The sequence below is a fragment of the Buteo buteo genome, chromosome 16 (genome assembly GCF_964188355.1).
Source record: "Buteo buteo chromosome 16, bButBut1.hap1.1, whole genome shotgun sequence".
Taxonomy (NCBI): domain Eukaryota; kingdom Metazoa; phylum Chordata; class Aves; order Accipitriformes; family Accipitridae; genus Buteo; species Buteo buteo.
The window spans coordinates 3715400-3731576 of NC_134186.1; the positions used below are offsets into that span (position 1 = coordinate 3715400).

A 16177-nucleotide genomic window follows, 5' to 3' on the forward strand; every position below is an offset into this window, starting at 1 on the left:
GAAGCAGGGATTAGGGTTTGAAATGTTTTGCTGAAAAGGAGTCAAGCCCAATCTTAAATTCAAGTAACTAGACACAGTTGTGCCAGTTCATGTTTTTAGCTTGAGAGGTGTGTGGTTCAGACTGTATTCTGTTGGCCAAACTGGCGTAAATCCAGTGCTGACTGCTTCCACTGCTGTGGTCACATCTCATCAGCACCTTGACCTGCACAAGGGGAGATGTGGCACTGAGGTCTTCTACGGGAGGCTTTGCTGTGCATTGCAGCCCCTTCCCAGGGAGCACTGCTTGGTACCCGTGCTACAGATAGATCCAGGTGGCTGCACCATCTTTCCACCAGCTACTTGGAATGGGGTAAATGACAGAGAAAATGAGGATGACAGTTGATGAGGGTGATAAGCAGCCTCCTCCTAATCTAAGGTTTAGGTTCTCACTTTGGGTTGGCAGTGTTAGTCAACCTTGATTTTAGAAGGTGCCACTGCCTCTCATTCCTAAAACATGAGAGAGATTTCTTCCTCCTTTCCACCCCTCTCTCAGGCAGAGCTTTCCTGGTCTAGATACTCCATCAAACCTCCAAGTAGGTAACATTATTCCACCTCCCACTTTTTATTTGCCTCCTGAGTCACCTGACTCTGTGACTCACCTGTCAGACGTGGGGATTTTCACACAGACAGCAGCTCGTGTTAGTGAGCGAGAGGCTTTCTGTTTGCTGTTTATTTATGCACTAAAGTTCTCTGGCTCTCCTGGCTCTAGATAAGAGGAGTTGCCAAGCCTATCTTCAGAGATGGCATCACAGGGGAGGTGGAGCAGGAAAAAGAGATGGGTTGGTGACTAAACAGGAATACGATGATCTTCAACTCCAGGGCACTTGAAGGGTCTGTGTGAAGGCTTGGGTACAGGTGGTGGCTTGCACAGATTCCTCACAGAAGAAAATAGCTTGAGCTATGGCCTCATGATTTGAGTGCTGGTGAATGCCCAAGAGCAAGGCTTCTTGAAAATCAGGCTCTTCTTTTAAATTTGCTTGTGACACCTTCCTCTGTGTAACACTGCAAATCTTCTCGGTAAAGGCTAAAGTTGCTGCCCACCAGACTGAGAGTTCAACAAGCTGGGCTTCTAAGTCCATTTTTAAGCACCTGGATAAACAAACAGATGTCAGTGTCCTGCAGGTCCTCCTGTTTCTACAGGACCCATTAGGACACAGTCTTCCTGGGTCAGCCATTTATGGGTGTGAATTTGGAGACAGGAATCTGAGTTTAGGATGTTGTAAAAGTCTCATCACAGGTACCTGTTTTTGTTTGGTTTGGTTTAGGCTTTTGATTGTGCAATGGTTCTGTAGCCATCCACAGAAAAATACTGGTTACAATAATGTACAGGGCTTTTTTTAAGCCAAAACCAGAGGGTAAAATGAGGATATTGAAGAACTGCTGCTCCCCAGGGTGTTGGGGAGGATCAGTATGTGCTGTGCTGGGAGGTGCTCGATGGTGCAGGGGCGTGTGAGATGGGGAATAAGGCAGATTCCTGTGTGTACAGTGTCTGGAACCTGTAGGGGTAGAGACTTGCATGTCTCTTGTTTTGATTTTGGAGTAAAACAGCAGCGTGTGCTTATTCATCATTCTCTTTTTGTTCCATACAAGTGACTTTGAATACACTCTGGGGTCACCCAAAGCCATTCACATCAAATCTGGGGACTCTCCCATGGCCTACCTCAACAAAGGACAGTTCTACCCCATCACGCTGCGGACAGCTGGAGACAGCAAATGTTTACACTTGTCCTCAAATAAAGTGAAGGTAAGAGACAAGCTGACAATTTTGCTGACACATGCTGTAATCAGACATCCAGCAATTGTACTGGCCTGGGAACAGAGCTGAACATGAAGACTAATGGCTTTGTGGCTCATGTTGGCTTAAAGCGATGAATGGGATGGATTCACTCATAGCAAGCTAATCCTCTGATGCACAGCAACAGCCTTCATGTTACCTGGCAGTTGAAACCTCTCACAGTAAGGTCAGGGATGCACAAAAGGCCTCCCTAGCTGATGACTGGCTGGGGGCCCTGGTGGGAAGACGTCTGAGCTAGAAAGAAGTTCCCCATCTTGCTCCTGGGATGTGTGGCCAGGCCTCAGAGCCACCCCTGAGACTAAGCTGAGCTTGAATTCCCAGCAAAGAAACCTGGTCCTCCAATCCTGAGCGGTATTTAGGAGCTAGACTTTGGAAATCTCAAGACTTACAGGATTCCTGAAACTGAGAATGTCTAGAAAAAGACTGTTTAGGCTGTCCCAGCCTAATACTTGCTGTGGCACTGCTAACATTGCTCCAACGCAGGATCCTTGTGCGCCTTGGAGTCAGTGGAAACTCATGGGCAGTGCAATTAGGGGGCATACAGGGCATCATGGTTTTGCTCCTGGCTCTGTGGCTGCCTGCCTGCATGACCGTGTTCAAGTCCCTTCCCTTGCCTGCCTCAGTGTCCCCAGCTATAAAACACCAACAATGACACTAAGCTGACCTTGGCCAGCGCATGGATGCACTGGATGGAAAGGGCAATGAGGGCACCAAGCATTAGCCTGCTGTGTACACTGATACGCAATATCCTCACTGTGTTACAGAGTGTTGTGATGATTGTTTTTGACAATGAAAAGATCCCGACGGAACAGCTCAAGTTCTGGAAGCACTGGCATTCCCGCCAGCCCACGGCCAAGCAAAGGGTCATTGACGTCGGTATGAGCGGGGCTGCCTGATTGTGATGGCTGGGTGGGGTTGATAACTTCTGGCATCATTTTACTGCATTTCCAATACAAAAGAACACAGCTGAAGCTCCAGAATCTGGCGTGGGGGAAAGCAGGGAGGAGCAGGCTGATCTGCTGGCTTCAGATCCTTTCTGGCTGAGGAGCTCTTGTGGGTTTAATATGGTGTTTGCCAAGTGTAGGGACATGTGCTAGGAGACCAAGATACATCAAAGAAGAGCCTCAGTCAGAGAGACAGAAACTGCTAAACAATTTTGGCTCTTACAGGTGTGACCCATGGCCTCTTGGAGTCTAGGAATCTGAGCTAAAAAAGTCTTTGGTACTGCTTGTCCTTCTCCACTGCCACCACACAGGCTTTACAGTGTGTTATGCTTGGCCAGACAAAGGTTTTGTCCGTCCAACTGAGCACCTCACTTAGCACCTTGCAGCTTAGAGCGAGACACGCAGTTGTTTGAATTTTGAAGCAATCTACATTGATTTTGCATAGCATCACTACTCAAATAGCAGTCACCAGCCAAAACCTTTGAGTCATTTCTGGCCTATCCCTTACATATGCACACTAAGATTTATCCAGTGGTATCAAGGATGGCCTCTATTATATTAAAAGGCTTCCTTTAGCCTTGGAGTCAGCGAGAGGCAGGCTTTTGGGGAGCAGAAAGCGTAGGGAATGTGACCAGATTTGCAGCAAGAGTATAAACTGCTTCTCCATTGCATTTCAGCTGACTGTAAAGAAAACTTCAACACAGTGCAGAACATCGAGGAGTTAGCCTACAATGCACTGTCCTTTGTGTGGAACATCCATGAAGAAGCAAAGGTACAAACTGCTTGTGGAAGGGATGTGGGAAGTCTTGGTCCGCAGCAAAACTGTAGCCTCCTTTCTGATGGCACAGGCACGCTCCCCCCACTTCTCAGCTGAAAGACAGAGAGAGTTTCAAATCTAAACAATGCCATTCCAGTGGCCCCAGGTAGTGTTTGTCTGCCAGGACGGTGGGGAAGGACACCATGTTTCTCTGTGTGTTTAAGCATTGCCATTAGCTAATAAACACTCTGGATACACCTGAGACTGGCTCAGAGATGTTTTTTTAGTGCTGATGGATAACTCTGAAGAAAGCCTTTTTGCAGCAGGCAGCCTAGTTCAGGGCTCTACTCACATGTAGGTGAAGCCTATTTAAATAAACCACAGCTTAGGGAACAAAGACCCTCCTTTCAAGGCAGCATTTTGATGCAGAGATGACTGACCACCCTTCCGTGGCTTGTGTGATGTGGAAAGGAGCCAGGCAGGTCACAAGATTGCTTTTGACCTTAAAATCTGTAAAGCTTATATCAATGTCTTTGCAGCTCTGCTGTCTCTTCTGCATCTCTTCAGAGTCTCTTGTTAACACTTTGTATCTAGTGTGGATGGGAAGAAGCATACAAAAAAAGATGAAGTAACTAAGAAGAAAAGAAAAGCATAAATACCCCATGTCTCTGAAGCTGGTAGCTTGGGAAAACTCTGGTTTGCTTTGGGATCTCAATAAGCCCTTCTTTTAGCCCAAAGGCGACCTTGGTCTTTTACAACCCAAGAGGTTAACAAATGTCTTCAAGGCAAAGTTGTCAGAAATGGAAATATGTCAGGTATGTGGCAAGCCCTTGGGGGCACCTCAGCAAAACTGGATTTAACTCTTAGCAGAAACTCTGTACATGCACAGGCCTGGGGCAGGTAAAGGTGAGACTTCAGAGAGCTGTGAGGGCTGGGAGCCGCGACAGGAGGGGTCAGGTATTTGGGTCGTCTGTAGCACCTGTTGCTTCTCTTCTTCCAATTAAACTTCACACCACAGTTAAGTGGTTTTCTTTTCTATATATAGGTACTGACTAGATCTGACATTAGGTTTCAGGGCTGAAATCCTCAGCCAGAGCCCTGATGAGGGAGCTGTGGGAGCTTCACCAGCTGCAAATCTGTCCCCAGAGTCCAGGGGACATTTCAAGGTCACGCAAATGAGTTGGTAATTTGGAGATGCAATGTGGATTATGTCTGTGCTCAACTTTTCTTCAAAAGTTTCCACTGGAGGTAACTCCATCCTAGTGATAAAGGAGACCAGTGTGTGATGAATATTTATTTAACTAGCAGCAATGATTTGTAATTCTTGAAGCTGTAGTCTAGTCCTCCTCCCTTCCTCCAGGGCATTGCTGTCTGAGGGTCCTTGTTCAAATGAAAGAGCAGAAATATCAGCAAGAACATCCTTAGCCAGACTTTGCATCTGGTCTGACACTTGCCTAGGCTGATGGGATTGGATAGCCTAAGTGTTAATAAAGAGATGGAGAGCTGCAATAGGTGTAGGGGGAGACTGTGGCTAGGAAGGACTGGTGGTTGCGCTCAGGTGGGAAACCAACAGCTCACGTGCTTGGCTGACGCTGGGAAGGTTGGAAGGATGTCTGAGCAGCTCCTTTTGTTCCTACCCACTGCTCTCACTGCTGTTTGAGAATAATGTTTTCAGCACCAACAAACTGTATCAATCTCTGTTCCTATTTGCAGGTATTTATTGGGGTGAATTGCCTGAGCACTGACTTCTCCTCTCAGAAAGGAGTGAAAGGTGTCCCGCTGAACCTCCAGATAGACACTTATGACTACGGCAATGGAACCAGCCAGCTGGTGCACCGCGCCGTCTGCCAGATCAAGATATTCTGCGATAAGGTAGAACATTGCTTTTCCACCAAGTTGTCCAAGAGGAATTTTAAACTGGTGGCCAGTGACTCCAGGAGAATAAACAGAAAGATTGTGAGAGTTTAGAACAGCCTAGAGGTCAGGCCTGAGGAACAGAGATGGTTAGCCCCCTCAGCTGAGTGAAACAGGACAGCCAGGATGTGTCTGCACTGCTGAGGCCTTTGTAGAACAGAGTCCTTAGAAATTTTTTCCGTATCAGACCCACATGGGATTGTGCCTTGTAATAAACTCTCTAATTTTGACAAGTTTTTAAGTAGCAGAAGAAATAAGAATCTCCTTAGAGGCAGGACACCCTTGGATATCTTCGCATGGAAAAATTTCTCACAGCTATTTTATTCTGCATTTTTCATTTTTTAAAAGAAAATTTTGTTTTCATTTTTTAATTTATAAGTATCAGAAACTTCTGGAGGCCCATAGAAGGTCTCCGAGATGAGCATTTTTTAATAAAGGCTGCCTTTGTTTTAACATGCTTACCTTCCAGAGATGGCCAGTAAACCCTCTCTTGCCAATGTTAGAACTGTCAATGTCCTAATTTTTGGCTTATCATCCCCACAGGGAGCAGAGAGGAAAATGCGGGATGATGAAAGGAAACAGTTCAGAAGGAAAGGAAAATGCCTGGACTCCAATAACAACGGTCAGTGCTAGTGTTTGTTACCCGATCCAAAGTGTGTTGAAATCTATGTAGGCTTGTCCGTTAACTTCCACAAGATCTGGCCCTGGGTACTTCCAAACCTAATGAAATCAGCACCATTCAGAAATAGCTTGTCAGTCAGGTCCTTGCCTGGTCTCCTACCAAGACTCTCAATGCCCTTTATTAATACTAAGCAAACTTTCTGAATTGTCTCGGGGTCTTGGCAGGAAGCCTTCCCTAGGGGAGACAGCACTGGGCAAGCCCTGAAGACCTGGTTCTGCAGGGTCCTGTCCTTTTTCTAATATTTCTGTTGGGAGACCTTGGGCAGCTGCTTTTCCCTCTCTGCATGTAGTTGCCTCTTAAACTGCCATCTGAACTGAGATGAACTGGACTTTCCATCTGTAGGTCTGAAAGGCTGTTTGCTCTCTGGCTTCAGAGGGAATGAAATCACGTTCCTGAGGCCAGAGACTGACCTCGAAACCCAGCCAGTCCTGTTTATCCCCAACGTCCATTTTTCAAACCTGCAGAGGTGTGGCACGGTAAGTCCCTTCAAAAAACAACCAACCTGTTGCCCTTGTCTGTCACCCCCATCATTTCCAAACTGATCAGTCCCCCAGACATGACTTGTGTTATGTAAAAAAACAAAACCAAACCACAATTCTTCTGTGGAAATGTGGTGAACTTGAAGACGTAGCTGTCAGGAGTGGCCTAGATAGTCATGCAACAGTGATGGGCAAGATAACCTTTCCAGGTTCCTTCCAGCCAGATATTCCTGTGGTTTACATGTATCATCTGCAGCTTCCACAGAGGACTGGAGTGGTAGGAAAAATATCAGTAGAAAGGGGACTGTAGAAAAATGCAACCATATCAGTCCCTCTGTGTGTGGGACATCTCTCACTTGTCCTCTGCCCTTCCTAATCCCCTTGAGCCTGAGGAAACCTAGACCCAGCCTCCTTCAGAGGTCATCAGTATTCCCTCAAGAAACAACTGTCTCAGGTTGTCAAAAAGGGGAAAAAGCCATCTGTGACAATACTGTAGCATCCTGTTGCAGTGGCTGCTGTACTGATGTCTCAGCATCAAAACCAGGGACTAGAAGAATCTGGTTTACAACCAGAGAACTCACTGAGAAATTTGGTCCTTGATCCCAAGCAGGTTATGAGATTTGACCTGCTTTTGGGTCTAGCTAGAGGAGGAGAATCTAGATAGGTTCTTTATATCAGGTTTCATTTAATCTAAGAAACACATACAGATGTTTGGGTTTAATTGCATAGGAAAAATGATGGACTGGGAGGAGGGAAATCATGTTTCCTCCCCGCCCAGCTTCATTGACACACCATGATACTGTGCAAACTAAAAGACCAATGTTTCCTTTCCATTTCAAGGTGATCCCTCCTGCTGTTCCCAACTCTGCAAACAGGTAAGGATGCAGCAGTTTGTATTTTCCATCCATCAGCTGCTCTATTTCTTTGGGTTTGTCACTGTTGTTTGATATCCACAGGCAGTATGTATCTACAGGTGCAAAATAACACAGCACAGTGTCTCCTTGATGCCCTTGAGTGTCAAAATATGTGCTAAAATTTGGCCTAGAGTGGACTCAAGAGATGCAGAAACGCAGATGCATTTATTTCCTTATCAGTGAGCCACTCCAACATGAGTCAGGTCCGTGACTGTCTTGCTGTTCTTATTGAGACAATGTTAGAAAGAGGGTAAAAAAAAGATCACAGAACTATCAGGGAAGGGTTCAGGTAACTGGAGGCAGATACTGCTGTAAAATAAACTGGAATGAAGTAGAAATCATACTTGTAGTGTGTCTAGAGTGGAGAGAACCAGGTATTTATCCTAGCCTTGATCTACTGTCTAGTGATATCAATAAAGAAACAATGACACGAAGGTGCAAAAGGCTTTTTTTTATGATGTGATACCAAAACCACTGCCTGCACTCACTGATGTCCCTGTATGTGTTAGGCAGGGTGTTGCAGCTCTGGTAGACACTCTGCTGCTGTAATTACAGAACCGATATTTAATTGCTAGATGTTTGTTGGAGTAATTGGTTGTTCAAGCAAAAGTTCAATTGCTGGAATTGTTTTGTTCACTGCTATTGTTCTGTCCTCTTGAGAGTATTGTATTCCTTTTGCTTAGGCTGCCCTTAAAACGGAGTGGTGCCTCATTCACAGATGAGTTTGACCCGATACCTCCAAAGCAAACCAAGGAAGAAGATCCTCAGAGAGGTAATCCCTGGGATGAGAACTCTTCTTCAATGTAGTGTCTCATTTGATTTGAGTAACCTTGGATCTTGAATTACATGAGGCCATATCACTCTGAGAACATGCTGCAAGGAGCCCTGATTCAGTGCTGTGCTTTATCTCTTTCAGTCTTGTTGTATGTGCGGAGGGAGTCAGAGGAAGTGTTTGATGCTCTCATGTTGAAGACACCAGATCTCCAGGGCCTCAGAACAGCTGTAAGTGTTATCAAAACACTGTGGCACATGAACAAACTGCAGATAAAGGGCAATGGTACTTGGTATATAGGAAGCTGGATATAAGACTGCTTTTATCGCATGTCTGCTTTCTCTTGAGAATGGAAATGGAAATTGTGAGTAACAGGTGAATTCTGCGCACAGCTCCTGGCATGGGCTGTGTGTTGTGCTGCAGCGGGGAAAAACATACCTTATGGCAAGATATTTTGTTCAGATCATAATATAAGTCTCCTCTTGTGACAACACATTCATATTTTCCATTGTAAAACACCCTTTCCATTCTCAAGGCTGTAGATGTGCAATCTGAAGCAAATTCTGGCCTCATGCTGGAATTCCCTGTGTTGTGTTTGAGGAGCACACAGGCATATTTCTGTGATGATTATCAGCAGCATCTCTGATAACCCACCTCTCTTTGGAGATTGCTGGGAAGGAAACAAACAATAAATCTCCTAGATTTGGGGTAGCTTTATGGCTGCACTTTAAGCTCTGTTGGTTTTACAAACTTTTAAAAATAGAGAGTTTGAAAAATGTCAGCACAGAGGATTCTTTGCCATCTTCTCCCTCCCCCATCCCTCACCACAAAGAGTCAAAAACCTCTATAGAAAATGCTTCTGAAAAAGTTACAAAACTCCTGTCATCCTAAGACGGTAACTGTACTTGCCTAGGAGAGGTCTGCAGGAAAGCTTTGCCGATCAGCTAAAACCTAAGCAAAAGCTGCAGTCAGATGCATCCACAGCAGACAGAAACACTTTCTGTAGCTTCTGTCACCTTTGGATGCATCTGCAAAGGAAAAGCTCAGTGCGCTCTGTGCCCAGCAGGTTGGAGCATCAAGCCCCAAACAGGCCAGGGAATGAGAGAAAGAAAATTAAGATTATTCCCCAAGGTTTCTGGCCTGGCAGTAGCCATCAGAAAGAGAACCAAGGCCAAGCTGCAGCCTGCCCATCTGCCCACTGCAGGACACAGACATGTTCAAATTGTCCTGCTCAGATCATTGCTTCGGCCCTTTTTTCTTGAGTAAAAGGGAGGGGGAATCCTTTGCTGCTGAATACCCCTGGCTTAGTGTTATCTTTGATTTTTATCATAGGAATTTCATTTTACAAGTACAAAGAATTGCCATGTTTTCTCTCACAGATTTCAGAAAAATATGGGCTTCCTGAAGAAAGCATTTATAAAGTCTACAAAAAATGCAAAAGAGGGTAAGCTAATCTCTCATCTGCTTTTATGCCGTGTCTCTAAAACCCCACTCTCTTTGGTACCCTGCCATAGGCTGAAATAGCGTTTTAACAAGATAATAAAAAGTAAAGCCATGTGAGGTCTGTGCTATTTGGAGCACATAAAACTCAGATCTTTCTGGGCTTTAAAGATTTGGGATAATGCTTGTTTGTATTATATTTGTTTGGAGTGTAAAGTCTCCCAAGGAAAGGAAGTTGGATGAAGGAGGAATTGTTTGGGTAGTTTAATGGGTGATCCTTTGTGTCTCAGTCTAAAAGCCTGAGGTTATGGAGAACTTATCTTACAGCCATCAGACAGGTATGAATGTTTGCTTCTCCAAACCAAGTGCCTAAATGTCCCGGGCTCAGAAAGAGACTGTACGGGCTAAATAAGAGCATGGGGAGCCCCAGTGGAGAAGAGGAGAGATCTGAAAGGGAAGTGTCTGTTCCCAGCCTTGCCTTCCTATCCCCAGACAGGGACGTCAATAGGAAACTTCACACTCACTTTGGGAGGTGATGGATCAGACCCTTCTGGGGACTGGTGGCTCTTGTGCAGCCCCAGTACAGACACTTGAGACACTTGTCAGGCGCTGCTGGGAGACAGGCATAGCTCAACAGGAGGTGATAGGTGAGGTTTGCAGTAAATCTGAAATGGCTTCTCAAGTGGTTTCAACGTCGTGTTTATTAGTGACCGATCCATGTGGATCTCCTCCATGGTTGAGAGGGAATGGTGCTAGTTTGCATGAGCTGAGGACCAGCTGCTGAGTCTTCCATGGAGGGCAATGGTCTTGATGAGGAGCCAAGCACTACTTTCAGAAACATCTTCTGGACTATGTACTCCCTGTGGCTTGACCCCATCTCTGGCAGCAAGTTCTCCCTTCAGCTGATGGAAAGGGAACAACTCATAAACTCCCAAGCTTATTTTCATAAAGCTAAATCCAGAGCCCTTCTTGCAGAGCGAGCGAGATATAATCAGGCTTTGCAAGCAGCAGTGACTGCCTGGGAGATGAACTCATTGTTGTTGCTGGCCCTGGTCCAGAGTTTGAGCATGGGGAGAGACAGGCAGAAAAGCAAGGCTGATGACAGGTCCTGCGTTATGCAGCCCTGCTGTTCTCACTAGCATGGCTCCCCAAAGAGGTCCTCTGCGTAGCAAAACAAGGGAACAGAGTTCTTGGGAGCTGAGGGTTAGTCCAAAGCTCTGCTTCTGCATTTTCTTTCTGGTGACTTTGAGCTCCTTGGATGGGATCTTCCAACTCATTTGGTGTCACTATAACTTGATCCCCATGGGCCTTAGCCTGTTTGCTTCAAGGGGAGCAGAGCTAAAGTGAGGCTTGGAGCCAGCTGAAAGGTGAGAGGAGGAGAGGCAGTGGTTTCTCCTCCGTGCTGTGATGTGGTGTCACTGAACTGGGAAGTTGTTACAATCCCCTCACCTCTAAATCCGCAATTGAGCAACCTTTCCCCCTTTAGGAGGGTTTTTAGATAGGATCCTAATTTTAAGATGATGGATGGGCCATAGTGAGATATCCAAATTTGTCAGGAGGCTCTTCCACCTGTTCCTGAACTCGGGACCCTCAGTGCTGTCAGATGCTGATCATCCACTAGCCCCAGAAATGGAAATTTTCTCCCCAAAGAAAAAGAGCAACACTGGCGGCCTCAAGAGAGGGATTGTCCCATACACCTTCGGTCAGAGTGCCTCAAGTCTGATCTCGAAGAACAACTTTGAAGGACAGGGGTGGTCAGTTTATTATTACGGCTTCAGGACTGAGCCAAAACTCAGGTGTGTCAGCTGTGGTGGTGGCTTGTGATGTGGCCATCACAGGTCATCAGACTGTCATCAGACAACAACTCATCTCGGGTAACTCCAGCTTGGGCTGGCGTTTTCTGAACCAGCTGACTGTGAGCATCTGCGCCGCAAGAGAGATCCCAGCGCTGATGAGTTTGCAGGTGGACCAGGAAATGGCACTGCTTCAGGGGAGAGGCCACCTATACTTTGTTTTGCTTTGGTTTTGTTCATTACTTGATCTGATAAGTAGTGAATGTTGTTTAATAATGATTGGGACAGAAAACAGGCAGATGTCCTTTCCACCTCTTCCCCAAAATGGAGGAGCAAAGAGGTATCTAACGAAAAGAAAAGGCAACACCTGAAAATTAGATTTAAAAAAAATAAAATTGACACCTAGTTTAATGAAAGCATAACATGACTGATGCTATAGGTTATTGCTGAAGTGTGGGGGACATACAAGATTTTCTCCAGTCTACTAGATGGCAGCGTCAGACACTCTTTCCTGCTCCCCCAGATTTAATTTTCCTTTGAATAATTTTATCCTGTTGCTCCACCCTAAACAATCCTCTCTTGGTAATTACAGCTTGAGGGTCAGATCTTCATCTGGTGTAAACTAGTGAAGCTCAGTGGTACTACCTGGATTTACAGCAGGTGAGGACCTACTATCAGCCATGGGCCACCTTAGTGTGATGAGCTCATTCAGATGAACTTAGTCTCAGGGTGACTCAAGAGCAGTAATAAGTAATTTCGTATCTTGGTGAGGTTTAGTCTAGAAAAACAATACAGGGCTCGAATTCCTAATCAACACTCCCTTGAATCTTTTGTGGTTGAGAAATCAGATGGAAGCATGGTAGCAAGAGGCACAGGTGACTTCTCTGGCTTCCAGCACTGAGAGAGCCAGAGATAATTGGAGCAGCTCTGTTGCAAGGCTTTTTGTGACAACCCACCCTTGGGCATCCACACTGTCTCTCTGGGGGCACGGGTCGGAGGCCAGACTCCCCGGGATCAGGGGTGTGGGGGCCTCGGCCCCTTGCCCCCAGGTGTCTGGTGCCAGGAGGTGAGATGCAGCTGTGATGGTTATGATTCACAGGGAAGACCCCTGGACGGTGTCAGACCCCGTGTCTCAGGCTCCCCCTGAGCTGTGTGGGATGCCCTTCTCCGACTGTGCCGTGACAGATTTAATAGCCTGTTGGTAAAGTGTTTTGTGCCCTGCCGAAAGGCAGCGCAGTGTTGGGCCATGGGTCAAAGCTGACACCAGAACAGACTGGACGCGAGGACAGAGCTCCCACCTTCGCCTCTGAAATTTGGGCACGCTGGGCCAGGACTCTGATGAGCCTGCCTGTACGTGCTGTGATCAAACGGGTAGGAGCCAGTCGCTGCAACCCAGTGTGGCTGCACTGACCTCCAAGGCATTCCCCGGAGGGACACCAGGGCCCCATGTTGGTGCTTGTTAAACTGTTAGATTTGTTAGACGCTCAGCCTTTTCTTTTTCTTGTTTTTAATCTTGGCTTGTGGAACATTGCACAATTAATGCTATTGCCCCATTAATGACCCCAGCAGGAACCTGGAGGGGATGTGCTTTCTGCAGAGAAAGATAATTTGTTCTCTTTGTTTCCTCCAAACAGTTACAAATTTCACATCTGATTTATGGGAACACAGTGGGGTGATGCAAAGCCGCCCCGTTACTTCCATTACAATAATGAGGGGCTCTTGCCTGGCACAGAACTGCAGCCTCAGGTTTAAATCAGCTGTTGAAACGTTTCCTTCTCCCTGTGTCTCCATGTAATTGATTCCAGGTCAGAGAAGCTGTGTGATCTGCAGCAGGGTTGGAGGTGTGCCCTTCAGCATGGGGAGGAATTTGCCACCGGCTGGCCCAGCTGGCTGCGTACGCTCAGCCTGCCTGTGTGTGTTCCTCACAGAAAGGGCTCCCAGGCAATGCTCAGGGCACGTCTGCATGGGAGGTTGTTCTGGATAGGAGAAAGGCGTCCTATTCCAAACCACTTCCATCTACTCCCACAGCAGTCTCAGCTTGTTCAGAATAACGCACCCCTAAAAGCACCCAGGCGAGAAGCGAGGAGTGAGCAATTCTGCTCTAAATTCACACCCTGCCATAATCCAGATTAATTTGCCTGTGTAGCAAACACTGGGCCTAGGCATGTCGAGGGTAGAATTGCGAAAAGCTCTGCAGGATGTTCCTTTGTGTTGTATCGTGGCTTTAATTAATTAATCATGGCTGAGCCCCTCAAATTGGGTAAGGTGGACGCTGCAGTGCCTTCTTGTGCCTGCTCAGGGCTATGACTCCTGGCGCAGCCTGGCAGCAGCCAACCCGCCCAGCTGGCAGGCATCAAGGAGCACAGCTGTGATAACATTATGCTGATAATAACAGGGCAGTAAAGGCAATTTTTAATGGGAATTTTGTGCGGAGACATTTCAGAGAGGGCCACCCCCATGCCACGAGGCTTTGTCAGTGATGTTATTCCCAGTTCTGACTGGGAATCCTGAGTGTGCAGTAACGTCCAGCCCTCCTAACTAAGCTGCTCTGCAAACCTTTCAATGTGCCGCATCTGACCCAGCCGTTCTCCCTCTCCTGTAGGATCCTGGTGAACATGGACAACAACATCATCCAGCACTACAGCAACCACATGGCCTTTCTCCTGGACATGGTGGAGGCAGAGGACAAGTTCCAGATCATCCTCAAGGAACTATAAAGAGCCGCAGGCAGCACTTAATGGGACTACTTCTCTCAAAGCCGGCAAGTTTGACCCAACAGAACTCAGCCTAGTGCCTCGACTCGTTGCCTTTACTTGAATACACTGCCTCTGGGGAGGGCCTCGGCCTCACAGTGCCGGGCCGGAGACTGCTTGGAAGATCTGTTATCGATGTGAACATGGAACTTCTCTCTGTTGAGTTTATTATTATTATTTTTTATTTTATTTTATTTTATTCCCTTCTGGCGATGGGCCTGACCTCCTGTTTCACCGCTGGGAATGCGCAGCTACGCTAACATGGCTGTCAGAGCCTGGGCAGAGGCAGGGGACTGCCTCTGCTCGCTGTTTGCCTTGGCCCGTGACTGATCCAACCCTAGGCTTTGGCTTTCTCCCAAACCATCAGTCATGCACAACCTTCAAACCATTTCCAGCAGGGCTGAGCCCAGCTCTGAGCTTCTTTCTCTCCACAGAGACTTTCACAGACGCATTTAAAACTCACTGTTGAACGGACACTGCCTGCTCCCATGCCCCACACCCTGCCATATCTGAGTGTAAATACCACGAAGGCCTCCATAGCCCTTGTTTATACATTTCTGATGTATTGTTCCTTTTATATTTTATATATGTATAAATATGCATCGTTTTATATTTGACTCAGTACGGTGACACAGAGCATTTCAAACACAGGCTGCTTCACATTTCTCCGTGAACTCCTTTTGTAACTGTGTTGTTGGTTTTGTTGTTTTAGATACTCCATAGTAATAAAGGTTCAAAGACGGAAAGTGAACTGTTTTCACCCAGCTCTGGAGGTTGGAGTTGGGAAGGGCCGGGCAGGAGCCAGGGCAGGGAGGTGACCTCAGAGGCACAGAAAGGACGCAAGGTTGGTTTTGCACCGCACGCTGTTTAACAGCGTGAGGAGTTTGTCCATCTGAACTGTCTCTCCATGAAGGCGTGAGAGACGGCAAGCGCTGCCGAGCTGCTCACATCTGCAGCTCCTGTTTCCACCTGCGCACGCAGATCAGCACCCAGACTCCTCCTAAACCCTCCCCTCCTGCACGCTGGGCTCTCCCTCCCGGTTCTGTGCCGGCTGCTGCAGACGTGCCGTCACGGCGCTGCGGGCGGGTGGTTACTGAGCAGTTCTAGGCACATCCCTTTGATGGAGGCATTACGTTACACGGATTTGGTGAAATTTTCAGCAAGTGAAAAAGAAATGCCCTGTTTTACCTCTGCTCATAGGAGGAGCAGCTCCACCTCTATCTTTTTGGTGAGACGGTGTTACCAGATGGCCAGCTGTGTACCTCCTTCCACTGCTGCGCTGGCTGTTTAAACTCCTCACAGCTGCTATCTCTCAACCACCAATCCTTCACCCCTGTGCTAAAATTATCTGCAGCTGCTTCCCATTTAGGTAAAAAAATACCAAGGGGAGCACTCTATTTTCAAATTAATCCTCTGACCAGTGAAAACCGGGGACTTTCCTCCTCCTTCCCCTTCATCCTCTGCTTTTCCTGGCCATGTCGAGGGGAGATGCACCTGAGTCTCATGACTGGGGAAGAGAGAGCAGCTCTACTCCCACTGGGAAAGGGGTTTTGAAATGTTGAAACACATCAGGCTGGGGGATTTTGGATTACTTAAGTGTTATCGTGATGAGGAGAGCCTCTAAAATGAGGCTTGGATAAGTTTGAAGGCTTATCAACCCTTGAAGATCTCTCCCAGCTCTCTGCACTCCTTCATATCATAAAATCCTTCTTCAGCAGGATTTCTCTGATTCAGTGTTAGTTCTGCAAGGCCGTGCCTACGGTCTCGCTATAGCAGAATTTCAGCTCCAGTTAAGAACAGGCACACAGGAATCCCCCAACGCTTAGCATTGATGGCTGCAAAACCTACAGGTCCCCTCGTCGCCCTGATGCATCAGGTGGGTGCAGGGGCTCTGC

At 47.0% G+C, this 16177-nt stretch overlaps 1 protein-coding gene across 4 annotated transcripts in view; it reads left to right on the plus strand.

Moving 5' to 3' along the window:
* Nucleotides 1-15022, plus strand: part of GRHL3 (grainyhead like transcription factor 3) — a 32038-nt gene extending 17016 nt beyond the window's left edge. For all 4 annotated transcript variants that reach the window (XM_075047430.1, XM_075047431.1, XM_075047433.1 and 1 more), the window contains 11 exons: nt 1630-1783; nt 2599-2710; nt 3456-3550; nt 5249-5407; nt 5993-6071; nt 6474-6607; nt 7451-7485; nt 8208-8296; nt 8441-8526; nt 9676-9740; nt 14132-15022. In XM_075047430.1, coding sequence (XP_074903531.1) covers nt 1630-1783; nt 2599-2710; nt 3456-3550; nt 5249-5407; nt 5993-6071; nt 6474-6607; nt 7451-7485; nt 8208-8296; nt 8441-8526; nt 9676-9740; nt 14132-14246 — 1123 coding nt within the window. In that variant the 3' untranslated portion in view covers nt 14247-15022. The remainder of the gene's footprint in view (nt 1-1629; nt 1784-2598; nt 2711-3455; nt 3551-5248; nt 5408-5992; nt 6072-6473; nt 6608-7450; nt 7486-8207; nt 8297-8440; nt 8527-9675; nt 9741-14131) is intronic.
* The last annotated feature ends 1155 nt before the right edge of the window (nt 15023-16177 follow it).